The 20,967-nt window shown below is 34.6% G+C and overlaps 1 protein-coding gene across 4 annotated transcripts in view; it reads right to left on the reverse strand.

The window, feature by feature from the left end:
* The window catches only part of LOC145286344 (protein O-glucosyltransferase 2-like), a 109,649-nt gene that overhangs the window by 78,713 nt on the left and 9,969 nt on the right, over positions 1-20,967 (reverse strand). For all 4 annotated transcript variants that reach the window (XM_080135278.1, XM_080135277.1, XM_080135280.1 and 1 more), the window contains exon 2: positions 4,603-4,808. In XM_080135278.1, the coding sequence (XP_079991404.1) occupies positions 4,603-4,808 (206 nt within the window). The remainder of the gene's footprint in view (positions 1-4,602; positions 4,809-20,967) is intronic.

Genomic DNA, 20,967 nt, shown 5'->3' on the forward strand with positions numbered 1-20,967 from the left:
CTCCTATGATTTGAATATCTGCTTCGTTCAAATTAGAGGATGCTGTTCAAGTTTTGTGATAAAAAAATATGCTGCAGTTAACTTTAATTTTCTAAGAATTAAGAAATAATTAATGAAATTCATTGCTATATGATACTTCAAGTATATATTAAGTTAAGTTTACGATATATTGCAAGTAACACTTGTTAAATATTATTACCAGGAACAAGAACATTGAAAATAAATTAAATCTAGTCTTACTTGTTAGGTATTTATTACCTAAGTTATCATCTACAGAAATCATACATTTATGTGAAATTCAGTTTTTTTAGTTATTCATTGAACGAGTCTCATTGCAGCTTCTATTTTCATCGATTGAGCTCTCGGGCGCTGCCATTGTATTCCGTAAGCGATCACGAAAATCTACAATTTCTTGGTTCTGTAGCTTCTTTATGATTATATCTCTTTGGAGTGACATTGCTTGCAAAACATAGTTGTCACTAAAGTAAGGACTTTCTTCTAGAAATTTTATAACCGTCTCCATAAACTTTTCTGCATCATCCTATGATATTGCTTCATCAGAGTGTTTTTAGTTATTTACATTAGGGTCAAGAGAATGGGAGCTGTCGCTATTTTCATCACCATTAATGCCTTCAGGATATTGATCAGTAGTTTCCTCATCTTGCACCCACATTTCAACATCATTTGCATTAAGTGATTTAAGAACAGCGTGGTTGGTCGGTAACCATTTGGTTTCAAGAATTTTTTCTAGACCAGATGTATTCTCTGATTCTTTCAGTTCAGAAGCCTTTGGCGTTGGGCATAATTTACTCCATGCTTTTGTTAATGTGCTTGCTTGAACTTGATTCGATGCACTTGCGAGAGAAAATATGACATCTTTGATATTAAAATGGCACTGAAACTCGCTTATATTCATGGTACTATTTATCATATTCATCATGAAATCATTTCTGTAGAAACATTTTAAGTTCCAAATAATCCCTTGATCCATAGTTTGGATGAGAGTGTTATAGAATGAAGAGTGAGAGAGAGGGGGATGTATAAATTATATTGTAGACACGTTGACCGGAAGTCAGGGTCAGCTGATCGGATTGCATGCGAGTCACGTGATCAGGTTAGCTGAATCGTAGAGATTTGGTTTGTACTTAGAAAGTAACGGATGGCTTCACAGACGTCTCCTTCCCTTCACTGGGGAGGGGGACGCTGAAATGTGTAGAAATGAGACCAAGAGAAACCACGCAAACCAGAGATTCACTTTCCATCCTTCTGCGAGACACCTGGAAAGTGAAATAAAAACTATAAAACCAATTAATCGTTTGGAGTGAAATGAATCTTTGTCTCCAAAACAGGTACCAGTCTTCCCTCCAAGACACGAGATGATTCCAGATGGACCAACATCGACGATGCAGAAGGTATGTCCTAAAATACATGTACCACACACACATGAACAAATAGACAGAACAACTAGATGATCACACAACGTTAACTGATTAGACGATCACACACGATCCTCATGATATAACAACACAACAAGAGAAGTCACATTAGGTGGTAAGTAGCACACAAAAATATTCCCGCAAGATGACACTAGTTCTGACTCAGGAGGATGTGCTCTACAATTGTCCAACAGAAGCAAGCACTTTGAATCAGATGTACCTAATTCAAGAAAACGCCTCTGGACAACTGGCACAAATTCTTGCAAAAACCATTTTTTAAACAACTGTTGATTCATCCATCCATTTCGTGAAGAATAATAGGATGCTGGCAAAGGCGAAACTCCTTTCAATGCTCGGCGACACTTTGATTTGCAGATGATGAGAAGCTAAAGTTTATGAGTTCCAGACACATTAGCGCACACCATCACTGTTAGTCTTTCTTTATTTAATTTGAATCCTTTTATTTTCTGCTCCTTGGATCCGGCTAATGTTTTTGTAGGTAAGCACTTCCAATTTACGCCACTTTCATCAGTGTTGTAAACATCCTCTTGGGTTAAACCATAATCAGCAATTATCGTCTTGAATTTGTCACAATAATTTGAAGCTGCGTGTGTATCAGAAGACCGTTGTTCGCCTGACATTGTTAATTGTCTTATACCATAATCTACTCTTAAAGCTCCTAAGCCAGTCTTCACTGAATTTCATATCTTCTGCGATATTCAGCTCTTCCTTAAGAGATTTTGCTTTAGCAATTAACATGGGTCCAGATATTGCTACACCTTCATTCTGTTTTGCTACAAACCACTCATGCAATATTTGATCGAATTCATCTTGCTTTGGTCTGTGAACAGTCCTTCTTTTGACATGTCTTTTATTTGAAGAGAAAGGAGCAGCCTTCAATATTTCCTCCTTTTTCTTTTTGATGCAAAACAGTGTACTTTTTCCAATCTTATAATCTCTCAATATAATGCTATTTTCAACTCCAGCATCTAATTTTTCTATAATTTGACGTTTTTTTGAGTAAAGTCAGTGTCACTTGTTTTCTTTTAGAGTTGCAAGCCATTGTGATGGGTTGTTTTACACTATTTTAAATATAGCAATATGAAAAAAAAAAATTTACAGTTAGTGTAAATTAATTATCAATAGCTAATCTACATTAATTACATAGCACCAATATTAAAATTTCTGCGCAATATCTGACTAAACCATGCAAAAAGTTTTACTGCAACTCTGCATCAAATATGCTAATACAATTTCAATGACGAGACAGTTTAAGTTTAGAGAAAGTCTAGGTTTAGAAGAAGTCCAAATGAGAGGAAGTCCAACTTTAGAGGAAGTTCAAATTAATGGAGTTTTACTGTATATATATATATATATATATATACGTCCGATTTATTTACACCAAAATAATTTGGTAAAAAAACACACAAAACATTAAAAAACAAAATAAAACACTACATATCGTGCACTTCAATTCCGGTTCTTATCCTTTGTATGCAAAGTATTCACTCCTAATATGATCAACGAGCAATTATGAATTTTGAAACACAATTGCTAGGCGCAAGCCTGGGTAATGTATACTACACTATATTTAATTTCTTATTATACGGGGGTGCAAATCCTTTGTGAAAATTCAAATACCTCCGATTTTGTTGAAATTATAACCACACAAAATTTCCGGAATTTCGGTTTATTTGGAATATTTACAAGTGTTGTGATGTGGCTCTTAGCTTATGTCTTCCAGTCATCTGGAGATATAAAAGAAGGTATGCGGAACATGCAGGAGAGTGCGTATTTTAGTAATATGAGCTTGTAACTAAAATCCACAATTTGAAGATATGTTTTGTACTTGTTCCACTACTTCTTAAGTTACATAAACTATGAAGGGCGTGCAATAAGTAATGCCACTGACCCACTTCCCATAGAAGTAGAGCAACGAAACTTGGCATTAGTCTTTCTCTACATAGGAACCACCCAGAGTTATACATTTCTCCCATCGTTTGATGCAGCTCTGGAGACCGTTTTTGTAGAACACCCAAAGTTGATCCTCCAAACACAACGTGACTTCAGAAATCAAAGCTGCATCATCTGGGAAATGCTTTCCTTTCAAAAACTACTTCATGGCTGGGAAGAGGTGAAAGTCAGAGAGTGCAAGGTCAGGAGAGTAGGGAGGATGGGGAAGGATTTCATAACTACATGCCCGTGCTTCTGATCTGGTGACATGCGAGTTTTGGACCGGAGCGTTGTCCTGTAGGAGGAGGGTACCTTTGCTGATCTTGCCCCACCTCTTGATTTTGATAGCTTCTCTTAATTTCCTCAAAAGTGAAACATAATAGGTTCCTGTAATTGTGGTACCCTTTGCCAGGAAATCTGTCATCACTACTCCGTCCTGGTCCCAGAAGACTGTGAGTATAACCTTGCCAGTAGAGGGCTGCACCCTTGACTTCTTTGGAGGTTGTGAGTCCAAGTGCTTCCACTGCATTGACTGGGCTTTGATCTCTGGATCATAGTGATGAACCCAGGTTTCATCCTGTGTAATCAGTCTTTTAAAAAACTTTGACTCATCTTCTTGGCACATCTCCAAATTCATCCTCGAGTGTTCTCGCTTCTGGAATGGTGTGAGCAACCCGAGAATCCATCAGGCAGACACCTTATGCATATGTAAATGGTCATGAATGATAGTTTCCACAGACCCTGTACTAATTTTGACATCTTGGGCTATTTGGCGAATAGTAATGTGCTGATCTTTCAAAATGGCAGCCTCAACTTGACGGACAGATGCCTCATCAATGGCAGAAAGGGGGCAACCAGGTCTGGGAGGTGTTTCCACAGACTTTCGGTCATGTTTGAATTCATGATGCCAGCGTTTTATAAAATTATATGATGGGGCATTATCACCATAAGTTTCTATCATTTCATCAAAAGTCTCCTGTGGTGTACGTCCTTTCAAATACAAAAACCCGGATCACTTCGATATTCAACAGGCTCCATTTCACACCTGACTCAGTTCAAACACCTGTAAAACAGAAACCACAATTAGTTCAGAGCTGTAATTTGCCACATAACCCGTAGAGATAAATCATTGCACATGCAAAATTTCAGCTAGATCAGACAACTGAAAGTGGGTCAGGGGCATTACTTATTGCACGCCCCTCGTAATCCTTACCTTGAAGTTTAAATGGAGATGTCCCGACATTTGTATTCTCGTGTCTCACTGTGATTATCAAGTCTTTGTAGGATCGATATAAGCGATATCTTACAATGTAGGAACCATCTTGACGATCCAGAAGGTCAAGGCTATAACGGACATGCCCTCCACCTGCAGATGACATGACCACTCGGAAAGGCTTTGCTCCAACAGATTTGGTAAAGCTTTAATAAGAGAAAAAAAAAAATTCATTATTTAGAAACAGTCATGATTTGATGAGCAATAAAACTTTTAAAAATAAATAAATAATAGTGTTTTATGAAAACGTTTGATAAAATAGTGATACTTCGCATGTAGGATCTATCGCCAGATCTAGTTACGACTTTCGTAATATATGTCGTGATCTAGTTCTCTTAATGAGCATATATTTCTTTTGGGAATTATGAGATATTTTCATGGGCCACAAAATCAAATTTGAAAGTGGGGGGATCGATAACACGCACACAATGGTGCAGTGGTTAGACTACTTGATAAAATACAATTGCGAATTACTTAGGACCTCTATCCAGTCATGGCTGATGGAACAAGAGCACGCATGAAGCAAATAAAGGGTTCCGCTCGAAATTCCGTCCAAATTCCCGAGTTCGGCAGAAACATTCCCGAGTTCGACAAAATACACCTGAAGATGGTCGGAGGTTACATCAACCGAAACGTTGTGAAAATCACACTCAAGATGAGAAAAGTAGTCCCATGAGTCCAAATAATATAAATAACCAATTTTCATCTAAAAAATTCAGAAACTTTAAAATTACTTGCACTATAAGACATTATTTAAAAGAAACTCCTATAGTCATCGATTAATAGAATTCACCCTAATAAAATAGTTATACGTCGAGCTGTGTTACCAATAAATCTATATTTTTTAATCATGTTAAAGATAGTCATGATAAAGATCCGATTGAAATACCTGCATACAATATTGACTGAACGAAGCAATGACATTAATATGCGTCCAGCTTGGAAATTGACTAAAACACATGACACTACCCATGCCACGCAAGCATTCTTAGCATCTTTGGGCATCAAAGGTACAAAGTTGATGATCTGATCTCCATGGTCACCAGATTTAAACCTAATAGAAAAATTTTGGTCTATCTTTAAACGTGATGTTTATGCCTATGGACACCAACTTTCGTCTAAAACATATTTATAGAAAATGATTAATACAAAGACAGTGCCACCAGCCACTATTAACAAATTGATTGGTACAGTTACTATTAGACTTTTGGAATCTATAAAGGTGCATGTTAGTTATGTGGGTAAATAAAGTTCATTATATATATTGAACTATATATTATATAGTATAATTATATAATAATAAACATTAGTTTTGATTGTTTTAATTGAAACGATATTACCAATTATTGGTAAAAATTCAGTGATTTTAACAAATATCATATTTAGCAAATACTAACTGTGAATGTATGCTTAATTTTTTAGCAATATTTTCAAAACAAAGTGCTAGATTATCTGGAAAAAATCCACAACTGAGTGATAGAAAATTGAAAAATAACTATTTTTGTTAAAACGTTATTAACTTAACGCTAGTTGCAATGTAATATTCTATTTTTCTCTTAAACATTTTTCATTAAATAAGATATATTTTGTCTATTAATTCTGTTTTTGATCCTTTCCAACTTCTGAATAACAGTTTTCACTACTGACAGGAACTGGCTGATGTAACTGCTATATTTGTCATAAGTCTGTGTACTTTTCAACCCTTTTGGATCCATTATCAGAGATAGATTAATCTAACTGGTTTTGAACAGTGTGTATATATATATATATATATATATATATATTTAATAATGTGTATATTATATGGAAAAATGCACGCATGAAAAGTAATATTCTTAAGATTTTATTAAACCTGGGAAGTAAAGGACCAGAAATTCAACCTGGAAATGTAAAGAACAAGATATTCTAGTAAAGTAAAAAATAAGAATTTTTTAGACTTAAAATATTGCACCTTTTGGTCAAGATCAAAGTGTAGTATCTGTTCTTCAGATGTGGCACTTCATTTTCTTGTTCTCTTTCGGTGGAGAAATCCTTCACGACTGAGACAATTTTTATTTTTATACCTTTTCTCCACGTTAAAAAACGACCCTGATGTCTAACTCTGTCCCGTGGGGAGGCATAGTAAATAGGTAAAAATAAAATTTGAATATTGATAAATATTTTATTTATTATTTGCATATATTGTTGTTTATTGTTGAGTTAGAAAGGGTGTCAGTCGTTAGTAGATGGAATTAATAATTTTATAATTTACATAAAAATGAATTAAATAATCCTAATTATGATATAATAAAATTATTAATTTTTATGTGAATTATAAAATTATTAATTCCATCTACTAACTAACTAACGAATTAATTTTATTCAAACAATTTTCACTACATAAATATATGCAAATAAGAGGGGGGAAATAAGTTCAATCCAGCGACTGACACCCTTTCTAACTCAACAATAAACAACGACATATGCAAATAAAGAAAATATTTATCAATATTCAAATTTTATTTTTAGCTGCAATATTTTAAGTCTAAAAAATTCTTATTTTTTACTTTACTAGAATATCTTGTTCTTTACTTTTCCAGGTTGAATTTCTTGTCCTTTACTTTTCCAGGTTTAATAAAATCTTAAGAATATTACTTTTCATGCGCGCATTTTTCCATATAATCCATGATTTTTCCAGGCATTGCTATTGTATTAATATATAAATTTATAATATTTATTAATGATTGTCAAAAAAAATTAGCTCTCAAACACACATTTATGCAATATTTATCATTCAATCACAGTAGTTCCGAGCCAGGGTCTCTACCGAGACTGCGGTTCATGAATTCGTGATCTGTATAGAGCGTAAACTAACAAAAAAGAAGATGGCACTCGGTGTCTTTTTAGATATCGTTGGAGCTTTTGACAACATACCCTTCAGTAGTATGTTCAAGTCGTTACGAGAACTCAATGTGCCACCAGTACTCATCCGATGGATTGAGTATAGGGTGAGGCACAGAACAGTTCAAGTAGAACTACTGAGGGCAACTGTTTACAGGGAAGTAGTTAAATTAAACCCCCAAAGTGGGATTTTATCACCTTTACTATGGAACTGTATGCTGAATCCTCTTTTAAAGGAGTTTAAAAATAGGAATATTTATGCCCAGGCTGATGCTGATGACATCGCAGTGCTGGTCGCGGGTTCAAAAGCATCATTGGTCAGACGCATTGCCAAAATGGCATTAAATATTCCTAATAAATGGTCTAATCGAAATGAATTAGAATTCAGTAGCCGTAAAACAGAAATGGTCTTGTTTACATATAAAAGGAATTGCCAACTTGGTAACCTTTTTCTGAGTGGACAGAAATTGAAACTTTCGCAGGAGGCAAGGCTGTTAGGGGTAATCCTGGACAGTAAGCTAACCAGGAAAAGCCACATAGAAAAGATTTCCGCCAAGGCGACTGCAGCCCTTATGCAATGCAAACAAATTGTGGGGAAAACTTGGGCAGTTAACCCGCATGTAATGAGGTGGATATACATTGCTATGGTATGTCCCATTTTGTCGTATGCGTGTGTTTCCTGGATCCGCGGGACAGAGAAACTGTACTTGAGGAAGAAACTCCAGAAGGTACAAAGACTTGCTTGTTTAATGACTTCTTCAGCATATCCGAGCACACCTACTGGAGCATTGGAGATGCTGTTGAATATCCCTCCGATTAAAGAATTCCTGAAGGCAGAAGCGATACGGGGATCCTATAGAATAGATCTCATGGGTCTGTGGTGGTCAAGATCTGTTGGGACTACTGGAAAAACAAAGTCACGTGGATTTGTGTAATGAGGCTAGGAAGGAACTACCGCTCTTGGATGTGCCGGGTGACCTTATGACTAAAACCAGATCATTTGAAAAGCATTTCACATGTATGGTTTATGACAGAACAGGCGCAAGAGATTATGAAAAAGAGCTGGAAAGCAACGTAATCAAATGCTATACTGATGGATCTAAAATGAATGATAGGATTGGTGCGAGTGTTTATATAGAATACTCAAACCACCTCACCTGTCAAAAATCTTATCTTGGTAAACTGAGGACGGTCTTCCAGGCAGAAGTCTTCACCATACAGGTATCATCGGATACAACACCAAACACCAGTCATGAGCTGGCACCATTGGATGTGGTACCAAACACCACCTCCGCCTTCACCAAAGAGCAGGATCTCAGACCTAAGTCTGACAAGTCAACTCTAACATTCGGTAAACATCACAACAAAAACCGAAGAAGAAGAAGGAGAGATAGCGCATGTTTAAGGCTTTTGAATCTGAGGTTCTGATCATGGAAGAGGTTCAGCAACAGGAAATAGCTATCCTTTCAGATAGTCAGGCAGCTATTAAAGCATTGGAGAATAGTACGGTAAGATCCCAAACCGTACTGTGCTGCATTGAAAATCTAAACCATCTAGGAAAAGAAAACCGCATATCTATTTCATAAGGAGAGTTAAAAAAAATTAGTTATTAAAAAAAAGTTCGTTTTTTTTAATTATAAAAAAAACGATACACGGGATTGAACCTAAAATCTTTCCACCAACCCCCGGTACTCTAACCGTTACGCTAACATGTCATATTGGCAAAATCGCAGTAAAAAATATTTATATACAAAAAAAAGTTATGCAAAATAAAAAAAAAAAGCATTAGTCACTTATGTATGTACTTACTCTCCTGTTTGTGAACCCACATATTTTGTTGTAACTTTTTTCTACTGAACCAATTTTCGAAATTTTTTTTTCAAAATGTAGCTAATGAGGTGTTCTATTTAACTACGTAACCTGTTTGAAATTTGGTTGCAAACGAAATTAGTGGTGGGGGTTTGAATGTGTCTCGATTCATTCAATTTCGGACTTAAGCATATATTCAACCACTACCGTGGTTGAATGATATTTATTTAATGAAACACACACACACATATATATATATGTATATGGTTTTTTAATATTTTTCAATTATATTTCACTCTTTGTGTATACTAATCCTTTTTGCTATGAAGCTCAATGTATGTTAAATATAACCACAGAACATACATAAAAGAACAACAGTATAGTTACATTCCAAGATCCAAATATTTATATTTATTTTTCATGCAAAATATCCCCTCGAGCATGTTAAATTTTTTAAAGATCTGTTTCATTACGCATATTCATATGAACCAAGATGTGTGCCAGAACTAACACACAATATTGAATCTTCTATGAATTTTATTTTTATTTTCTTTTTTCCGACATTATATTGTCATGCATGTTTTTCTTTCTAAGCAAAGAATTTCTATTTTTCTGAAGAGTATATGCACGAAAGGAGTTGGTATTGACATGATTGGTTCTGCATAATGGAATGAATCTGTAAAAAATGTACAAAAATTTTAACAGGATGGAGGAGCTGTTTTGAATGAAAAATAAATATTTTGATCTTGGTTATTCTTATATATCTATCTATTGATCTTGGTTATTCTTATATATCTATCTACTGTTATTCTTATATATCTATCTATTGTCAATTATGATTCGGGCTCGACCGGCAGTCACTGGATTAAGCCAAGCAAAATAACAGATGTAGACGAATTTCCAAAGAAACAAACTCGAAAAAAATAGAAATACAATAAATAAAAAATTTTAAAAAAACATACTGATTTTTTTTTTTTTTACTGCAAATTATTAGGTGAAAGAACTTTTTTTTTCATGAAAACTTACATTTTTTGTTTTTCTTAAAGAAAATTGGCAGTAAACGTTTTTTTGTAAATAAATACTTTTATGAAAACCGTAAATTGTTAGGTGAAATTACAGAAAAGTTTTTTTTCAAGAAAATTTACAAACTATTTTTTGTCAACAGATGTTAAAAAAATAAGCAGAAAAAATACCCCCATCACCCAAAATATGATTTAAAAATTACATATTTAAAAAAAAAAGAACAATGTCGATTTAACATTTCAACATTTGAACAATGCACGGCTTAATCCGGTGATTGCCAGTCGATCCCTAACCATAACTGACGGAAAATCCCGAAGATCCGGGTCAAATTCTGCAAGAGTACAATTTTTTTTTTTAAATTTCATCCTTTTTTTTCAACTTTGAGCGGATTATTAGTGATTGCAAACTAACAATTATACCAAAATGCAAAAAATTTAATATTTAAAGATTTTTAAAGGGTGCTCATTTTCTTACACAAATCGACCCCCCTTATTGGAAACACCCAATGGAAACATGAATTTAAAAGAAATAAATAAAAATACAAAACTCACCAAGATCCCCCCCCCCCCGACCACCGCCACCCAACATACCCTTTAAATATCGGCATAAAAGCAGACTGACTGGCTGGCATTCCTCCTGTTTAAGCTATCGACTCCAAGCTAAGTCGAACTCTACGGTCCCAAAAGAAACTTTTCTGTTCATAACTTTTTTTTTTTTTTAAATTACATTTTCACCCCAAACAAGGCAAATTGCCACTTTGGTGTAAGGGGTGCTACTATCAGGGGCAACAACTACTGGGGTACTATGTAGGGATTTGGGCAGCAAGATGTCGGTTCATGTTACACTTGAACTTCTGCACGCCAGTACTGTAGGGGAAGAAGGGACCTGGAATGGAATTCCAGAGTCTAGCGGTTCTGGGGAAGAAACTATTGGAGTAAAAAGATCTTTTACATCTAGGGATCTCTACAGTGTGGGGGTGGGATTTAGCAGCCTGTCGGGTTTGTCGAGGGTGCTCACGTCGTGGGGGCACAAGTGATTGCAGTTCGTCAGAGCATTCACCACTAAAATACTTGTAGAAAAGGAAGAGGGATGCAACATTTCATCGATGGAACAGAGGCTGAAGCTTAGATGCCAGGTCAGGGCCTATCAGGTTTGCGACTCTCTTTTGAACCTTGTCAAGGAGCAAGAGACTAGTAGCAGATGCACCAGCCCAGATGCGACAGCAATACTCCATACATGGGCGAATGGTGGCCTTATAGAGGTACAGGATACTTTCGGGTGTTAGTAGTTGTCTAGCTCGGTAGAGAGAGCCCACCTTTCTTGCAGCGGCCCTGGCAATGCTTTCAATGTAATTGTTCCAACTCATGTTTCCTGTGAATGTTAGGCCAAGGAGTTTGAAAGATGTACTCTCAGATAAAGAGTCCTTGGCCATTGCTATAGGTGGTAGAGAGGGTTTCTTGTAATTATTGAATGAAACTAGTTTAGTCTTGGCAGCATTGAACGCGACCAACCACTTTTGCAGCCTACGTATCTAAAAACACTAACAAGTTTACTTTTTTATTTTTTTCCTTATCACAGGTTTGACTTTAATCCTGAATATTTGTCTTGTTTTCTTATCTTTCTCCTAAATCTTTTGTCAAAACTATTATTATTAACCAATACTTTTTCTTATATTTAAAACGAGAAAAAAAAAAATAGTTGTCCATGAAATTGAACATTTCCCAAATTATATTTGCCTGAACTCAAAAACATGCGGCTTTTTTTTTTTTTTTTTACTTCTAAAGTATGCATTACTTCTAGCTAAAGTTAATACATAACCCTAAAGGTATTACTTCTTAACCAGCTTTTTAAATGAGTTAAAAATAACCAGACTTTTTCAATTTGATAAAAGTTCCATTATAACATATTTATTATGGGGTGGAGCTGGAACGGTTTAACATACAGCTCGACCTAGACAAAGGCAAAAAGTATCCATGCATTAACATGGGAGGGGAGACTATCTTCAAGTACTACCCTAAGCCGGGAATGGGGCAATGGACTTATACTAAGTAGATATTACTAAGTCCTTCTCACCTTTTTATTTTATTTTTTCAATGGAGAGTAGATAATGCATGTGGATGTGTTATCGGCAGCTCCAGTAACTCTTGCTTCTCCTTTTTTGTCCTTCAGTCCTCATTTCCAATGAAGGATTTTTCTGACAAAGGGTGAAGAAAAAGCTGCTTTCCAGGTCGGTAGTACTTTGTAAAGAGTAGCCTGAGATGTCGGAAAATTTCTGTTTCTATGTCTATCCTTGTGGAGTCTAAAGAGCAGAGTTTATTTTAATGTATTAGTAAATGTATTAATACTATTAAAATTAAAAGAAAACAATGCTCATTGTAACTTTGGATATATACTAAGCTCAATAGGTATAGATATACTAAAGATATTTTAATATTGAGTAAAGCGATTCATAATTTTGAATTAAAAATAAGTTTCAAAAGGAAAAACAAACAAAATCAACTCGATTGTACGATCGTTTCAGAAACGATATTCATTTTATTTAAATTGACAATAAATATTGACAATAATTTGACAAAAGTTTTGTCTTAAAAACAAAGTCTCCTCATCAGCAAAAATAGGTGGGTGGACAGTTTAAGACACCAAAACAAAACTAGCATTTTAGTCGTGTGTTAGGCAGATACTCCTGGAAATATTTAAAAATAAAATAAAAGAAAAACTAAGTTATTAATTTCATGTTCTAAGATTATTAATGGAACGTTTTATCTTTATTTTATGATTCTTATGGTAATTGTTCAATGCTAAATAAGCTAAAACAAATGTAATAGAGTAATGATAATACCTTACTGAAAAACCTTTAAAGTCAGTAATATCCATAACATTATGCTATTTAATAATATTTAACTGGGGAAATTTTCTACAACTGCATTCAAACACACACAAAGTTACCTATAAATACATGAATACATATATATACACATACACAACGTACACATGCATGTGTACGTTGTGTATGTGTATGTGTATGTATATATATATATAAAATATATTTTAGTCATCGACATACAGACCTGTTTCGTTGTTTCACAACTCATCAGTGCCGCTAGACTAACACCTCTCCCAAGCCGAGGATCGAACCTAGAACCGTCGTGATGACAGTCGGCAGTCCTACCCCCTGACTACGGAATCGGTGGCCAAAATTAAGCTATCCGAATGCGTATTTAAATAAACATCCGTCCGCTACTCGTAGAGGGCTCAAACGTTTTGTTTGTAAACAAATTGCGAGCTTCGCATTATTTCAGCTAAATTAAGTAGCGAGTAAGATAATTTACGAGAGTGCTCTACCAAAGAGGGGAGCTTTATAAAATATATTTTAGTCATCGACATACAGACCTGTTTCGTTGTTTCACAACTCATCAGTGCCGCTAGACTAACACCTCTCCCAAGCCGAGGATCGAACCTAGAACCGTCGTGATGACAGTCGGCAGTCCTACCCCCTGACTATGGAATCGGTGGCCGAAATTAAGCTATCCGAATGCGTATTTAAATAAACATCCGTCCGCTACTCGTAGAGGGCTCAAACGTTTTGTTTGTAAACAAATTGCGAGCTTCGCATTATTTCAGCTAAATTAAGTAGCGAGTAAGATAATTTACGAGAGTGCTCTACCAAAGAGGGGAGCTTTATAAAATATATTTTAGTCATCGACATACAGACCTGTTTCGTTGTTTCACAACTCATCAGTGCCGCTAGACTAACACCTCTCTTTTTTAGATCCAGCTTGCTTGGTAAAATCCATGTTATATGTTTTTTTACATCAGTTTGGTAATAACGGATGTAAAGAACGTATAACATGGATTTTAAATACATGAATATATATATATTTTTTAAATACATGAATATATATATATATATATATATATATATATATATATATATATATATATATATATTCATGTATTTAAAATCCATGTTATACGTTCTTTACATCCGTTATTACCAAACTGATGTAAAAAACATATAACATGGATTTTACCAAGCAAGCTGGATCTAAAAAAAACTTTCATATCCTTTATCTTTTAAATCTTTTATCTTTTAAATGGAATAAAAATGTAATTAAAAAAAAAAAAAAATGACTTGCATGCATCAGCTTCAATTCCTTCAGCTATAATCGAAACTGGAACCAAAATCTATGAAGAATTCTTGATAAAATTATTTCTAAAAGACATTAATCACTGGAGTTCCATCAGTTATAATCGAAATCAAAACTTATGAAGAATTGTTGATAAAATCATTTATAAAAAAAGTAGATGACTGAAGTGCCACCAGCTATAATTTAAACCAAAACCAAAAGTTATGAAGAATTCTTGGTAAAATTTTTTATAAGAAAATAAATGACTTGTATGCCATCAGCTATAATCAAAACCAAAACCAAAACTTATGAAGAATTCTTGGTAAAATTATTTATAAGAAATGGGATCCATAACAATTAAACAACAGTCACTCGAGTGTAATTGTGACACACAAAATAAATAACACACAAGGTATTGTATTAATATATAGTATTGTTAAAAGTCATAAAAAGAATGCTCCTTTCCTACTACTAACCCTAAATACGGGTAGCAATAGGCAAAATATAGGAATTACATGCGATTTTTATGATTTTGCTGATCGACCTTAGAATTAGTGGTAAATATTACTTGATTGCTTAAAAAGTTATAATGTACTGAAATGGGATCAGTTTGCATTATACTTATATGCACAACTGAACCCCTATTCTAAATTCTAAAATAACGTTTCAGTGTGCTCACACATAATCGCCTAAAAAAGTAGAATCTCATGTTTTCGGTATTTTAAATGTAAATGAAAATTTTTTTTAAGTTTACAAACTTCTCAATGTTTGCTCTTTAGCTATTCTATCCAAAGATTTGATAAACTTGTGAGATTTTCATTTATAGTTTCACTTGTGCCAAAGCCAAACAAAATATAAGGAAACATGAACTATTTCAAAGGATGTGGTGATCAGACAAAACCAGCACCAGAGAAAATTCCAAGCATGTGAAATCTTTGATATTAAAGTGTGAAGTCTCTAATAGACACCATATGGTCATTTATCAAATAGGTGCGAAAAGTTTTTTAAAATCTGTGGTATTGAATAGGCAAGTGAACTCTAGAATATTTACTTTGCTTACAATAAAAACTAATAAAAACAAATTAAATTAGGTTTGGAGAGTCTACATCTGGCAATGGGTTTTCAAATATACTGGGAATAACAACTGCCACAAAATTTCCTTGTGTCCAAAAAGGTGTCATAAAACTTTAATTATTTCAGAAGAAGCCGATAATAGACACCCCAATGTAACGAAATTTATCCCCTCCCGGTCCAGAGTATTTAACACTTTTTAATAATCATATGAACTCCCTGGAACATAGACATTTTATCGAATAGATGCAAAATGATTACAAAGGCAATAGGTAAGTGATCACTCAATAAATGACCAATAAATAAAATAAATTGAACTGTAATAATCAATGTTAAATCTGTAAATGAGATTTATGATCCATTCTCAGTCTTATGTTGTAAAGGAACAACTTATAATAAAAAAAAAAAAAACAATCCATGCTTGTTTCATTTTTTATTTTAAAATTTTAAAGAAGGTGTGAAATCGGAAATTAGATTATATTTCTGATTCCAATACCGATTCTGATACCCCCAAAAGTTCCGATTTCTCTGATTCCCGATTCCAATTAATCATCCCAACACTAATATATATATTTGTTTACTGTTTTTTGGGAAGAATTCCAACAAAGTGCTCGATTACAAAGAAAAAACTTTTTCGATATAAGAGCTTAATATTTATTCATTTAAATGTACAGAAGGTCAGAAAAACATTGGTACCGTCAGTTTCAAGTCCAACATAAAGGGGACCAGTTAATGGTAAATTTTAAATAATGTTAGGCTCTCGTCAGCCATGTTGTTTCTGTCTTGCAGATCCAAGGAAGATTGCCCATTAGAGGGAGGATGTAGGGTGACATCCATCGTATATGAAGCGACACTCACACATCAGGCTAGCGATACACCAGAAATATACATAGGTATGACAAGGGACGTTTAAGCAGAGACAGAAACAACATGGCTGACGAGAGCCTAACATTATTTACGATTTACCATTAACTGGTCTCCCTTATGTTGAGTTTGAAACTGACGGTACCAATGTTTATCTGACCTTCTGTACATTTATATATATATATATATATATATATATATATATATATATATATACTAGCAAAAGTACCCGTCGTTCAGTGGGTTCAAAAACAGCCTACAGAAAATGGACTCTGATTTATGAAACTATGATAGGTTATGAAAAGAAGGGTTGTAAAGAGATAGCTTCGAATTTGGGAGTATCAAAATCAAAGCAAAATATGATGAAAGTAAAAATAAAATAGATAAACCCCATAATTTATTATACCATACCTGTTCACACTAAAACACTTATCACAATATTCTGTGGATCTATATTAAAAACCTTGTTAAACTTTGTGACATATTTCCATTCTATGGAGGTCATGCACGAACGAACACCCCATAATTTTATTATACCATATTTCTTCAAACTGAAACATAATTATCAAAGTATACGTACGCAGATAAATATGAAAAGTTTTTATTAAAGTTTGTGCCTATTTCCATTCTATGGATGCCAAGCGCGAACGCAGACCCCACAATTTTATTATACCATCCCTATTTAAGTTAAAACATACTTATCAAAGTATTCTTATGTACATCTATATCAAAAACACTTGTAAACGTTTTTTTTTTTAATTTTAAAATTTTTTATTTCCATACTTTGTGGACCAGGCGCAAACACAGACCCCACAATTTTAATGAACCACCGTTCTGCCAGATCAAACATACCCATTCCTGTGTCTCGATACATCTTCTATCATTATATATGATCAGTTTTCTATAATAGTCAACCATATAGGAGCCTATTCATGACCACACACACAGCTTATATATATATATATATATATATATATATATATATATATATATATATATATATATAAGGGAAAATATGCTTATTTAATTATATTTCACCTTTTATTTATACAAATCTTTTAATTTATGAATTGAAAGATGGCATAAATGGAACAAAACACAGTTGTAAGTACTCTTCCGATTTTTCAGATTTTGTAATCATGCCGTTATTTCTATTATTTTCTTCTAAATTCCTATTCTTCTGATGACTAAGGGCAGAATAAATTAAAAAATTGACATAATAATTTCATGAATAACTCTGTGCTACGAAACAGGTGCTGTCAAGAATTGAACATTTTAATATGCTGAACGAAATAAACGGTAATATGGATCATGGTTTCAGTGACACAATGAATAATAGTCAAAATACTAAATTTACAAAATATATTTGATTATATCCCTTCCTTTCAGTTTTTGTGTATACATATTATTAATAAATTCTCCAAATTAAAAATCGAAAGCACAAAATATCATCATCCTTGCAAACGATCCTTTTAATATTAATTTTTGAAATACATTAAATTTCTATTTTAATTTAAATAGAATTTATATTTTATTTATTATTCAAGAGCTCGATTTTGTAAAAAAAATTTGCTTATTCTTTTACTTAAATGCTGATTTTCTGATAAATAATATTTAGCAAAACATTGTCAATTGCAAATATTTATTTTATTAAATAGTGAGTTCCTTCCAGTGTTTGTGTATAAACTTATTAATTCAAATATTCCTTTGCCAAATAAAATCAATATGTCCCAGGAAAAGGATTAGTCTTGGCTACAGTATTCGAGTAATAATCTAGTAATTCACCTTATCGCATGAGTGTTCGCCGTTGGAAGTGGTATTCTATAGCTTGAGGCTTCGACGTACCTTTTGACGACCCTACTAGTCAGTATTTATGACTTAACCAGCCAATCACATTCTTGTGAGGAGGAACCCGGATGTTCTCATATTCACTGCATCAAAACATCTTGTCACTACATAAGTACAGCATTCTTGCTCATATAAGGTTAAATAAGTTTCCAGACGTTTTTCATATAGGCACTTTTATTGATAGTACACACATGAAACTCTATTCCCCTTTGAAGTAATCTCCTCCGGCCGCAATGCACTTGTTGTACCGTTTCAACAACTTCTGGAAAGCCACATGAAGTGATCTTGTGTGATGATGTCAATGACCCTCATTATAGCCTCTTTCATCATCTCAATATCAATCATAATGACAGTCTCTAAGATTTTCCTTAAGCTTAAGGAATAACCAGAAGTTACAAAGAGCAAGGTCTGGACTATAGGGAGAATGATAAACTGTCTTGATGCGTATCTTTGTCAAATAGTCTGTGATCTTCTGAGAACACTTGGAAAAAACTTCAGGCAAATCTTTTGCATATTCAGTTCCTTGCAAATAATTGTGTACAGTCCCACATTGACATCAAAATGTGCACTTATTATCTTTATAGACATTCGATGGTCTTTATCCATGAAATTCTTTATTTGGCAATTCAATTCTAGTGTTCTGACTTCCTTACTCCTGCCACACCTCTCATCATCCTTCACTAACTCCCTGCCTTCTTTGAATGTCTTATGCCACTCAATTCAAATGCTCGATTCATACAAGATGGTGTAAAAGCAGTATGAAGTATTCCATACGTTTTTGTGGCATTATTTCAAGTTTAAAACAGAATTTTATTGCATGTCGTTCTTCTAAAGTGTCCTCATGCCCAGACTACATTTTTAAAATTCATCAGCTGTGAAAATCAGGCTTTAGTAGGGTTCATTCCAATTTGTGCTGACATCATAAAAATTGGTCAGCTATCTCATAAGATATATAGCAATAACATACTGAATTTTCAAGAATCTACGACAATTTTAAATGCCGGTACAAAAAAGTCTGGAAACTTATTGAAGGCATTTGATATTGGATATATCTATTTTAAACTTCTCATGATTGTAATCTTCATACAAGTTTATTTATTAAACCTGTCTCTACATTTTAGCACCAGAAGGTAAAAACATCGTTATGAAATAATACAATCTCTTGAATGTTCATCATTTATTTCAGATTACAGAACACTGAGGGGCGTGCAATAAGTAATGCCCCTGACCCACTTCCCATAGAAGTAGAGCAACGAAACTTGGCACAGTTACTAGTCTTTCTCTACATAGGAACCACCCAGAGTTATGCATTTTTCCCATCGTTTGATGCAGCTCTGGAGCCCGTTTTTGTAGAACACCCCAGGTTGGTCCTCCAACCACGATGTGACTTCAGAAATCAAGGCTGCATCATCTGGGAAACGCTTTCCTTTCAAAAACAACTTCATGGCTGAGAAGAGGTGAAATTCAGAGGGTGCAAGGTCAGGAGAGTAGGGAGGATGGGCTAGGATTTCATAACCACACGCCCGTGCTTCTAATCTGGCGACATGCGAGTTGTGGACCTGAGCATTGTCCTGAAGGAGGAAGGTACCTTTGGTGATCTTGCCCCGCCTCTTGATTTTGATAGCTTCCCTTAATTTCCTCAAAAGTGAAGCATAATAGGCTCCTGTAATTGTGGTACCCTTTGCCAGGAAATCTGTCATCACTACTCCGTCCTGGTCCCAGAAGACTGTGAGTATGACCTTGCCAGCGGAGGGCTGCACACTTGCCTTCTTTGGAGGTGGTGAGTCCAAGTGCTTCCACTGCATTGACTGGGCTTTTGTCTCTGGATCATAGTGATGGACCCAGGTTTCATCCTGTTTAATCAGTCTTTTGAAAAACTTTGACTCATCTTCTTGGCACATCTTGAAATTCATCCTCGAGCACTCGATGCGTTCTCGTTTCTGGAATGTTGTGAGCAACCTGGGCATCTATCTGGCAGACACCTTATGCATATGTAAATGGTCATGAATGATAGTTTCCACAGACCCTGTACTAATCTTGATATCTTGGGCTATTTGGCGAATAGTAATGCGCCGATCTTCCAAAATGGCAGCCTCAACTTGACGGACAGATCATCAATGGCAGAAGGGGGACGACCAGGTTTGGGAGCTGAATCCACAGACTTCCAGCCATGTTTGAATTCATGATGCCAGCGTTTTACAAGGTCATATGATGGGGCATTATCACCATAAGTTTCTTTCATTTCATCAAAAGTCTCCTGTGGTGTGCATTCTTTTAAATACAAAAACCGGATCACTGCTCAACATTCAACAGGCTCCATTTCACACCTGACTCAGTTCAAACACAGGTCTGTAAAACAGAAACCACAATTAGTTCAGAGCTGAAATTTACCACATAACCCGTAGAGATATAAATTATTGCACATGCAAAATTTCAGCTCGGTCAGACAACTGGAAGTGGGTCAGGGGCATTACTTATTGCACGCCCCTCATACAAGTACATTCTCATTAGCTGCTGATTCTGTATTTCAATCTCGTTTTTTTCCATTTGCCATTTCCAATTTTTTCAGAGGTTTTAAAAAAATAACTTTATGTAAATTTGGGGGGGGGGGGATGCGGGGATTTTCTTGCACCATCACGAACACAATTTACATTTGGACATATCTATTTTAAACTTCTCACGA

The sequence above is a fragment of the Euprymna scolopes genome, chromosome 10 (genome assembly GCF_053919585.1).
Source record: "Euprymna scolopes isolate OS-2025 chromosome 10, ASM5391958v1, whole genome shotgun sequence".
Lineage (NCBI taxonomy): Eukaryota > Metazoa > Mollusca > Cephalopoda > Sepiida > Sepiolidae > Euprymna > Euprymna scolopes.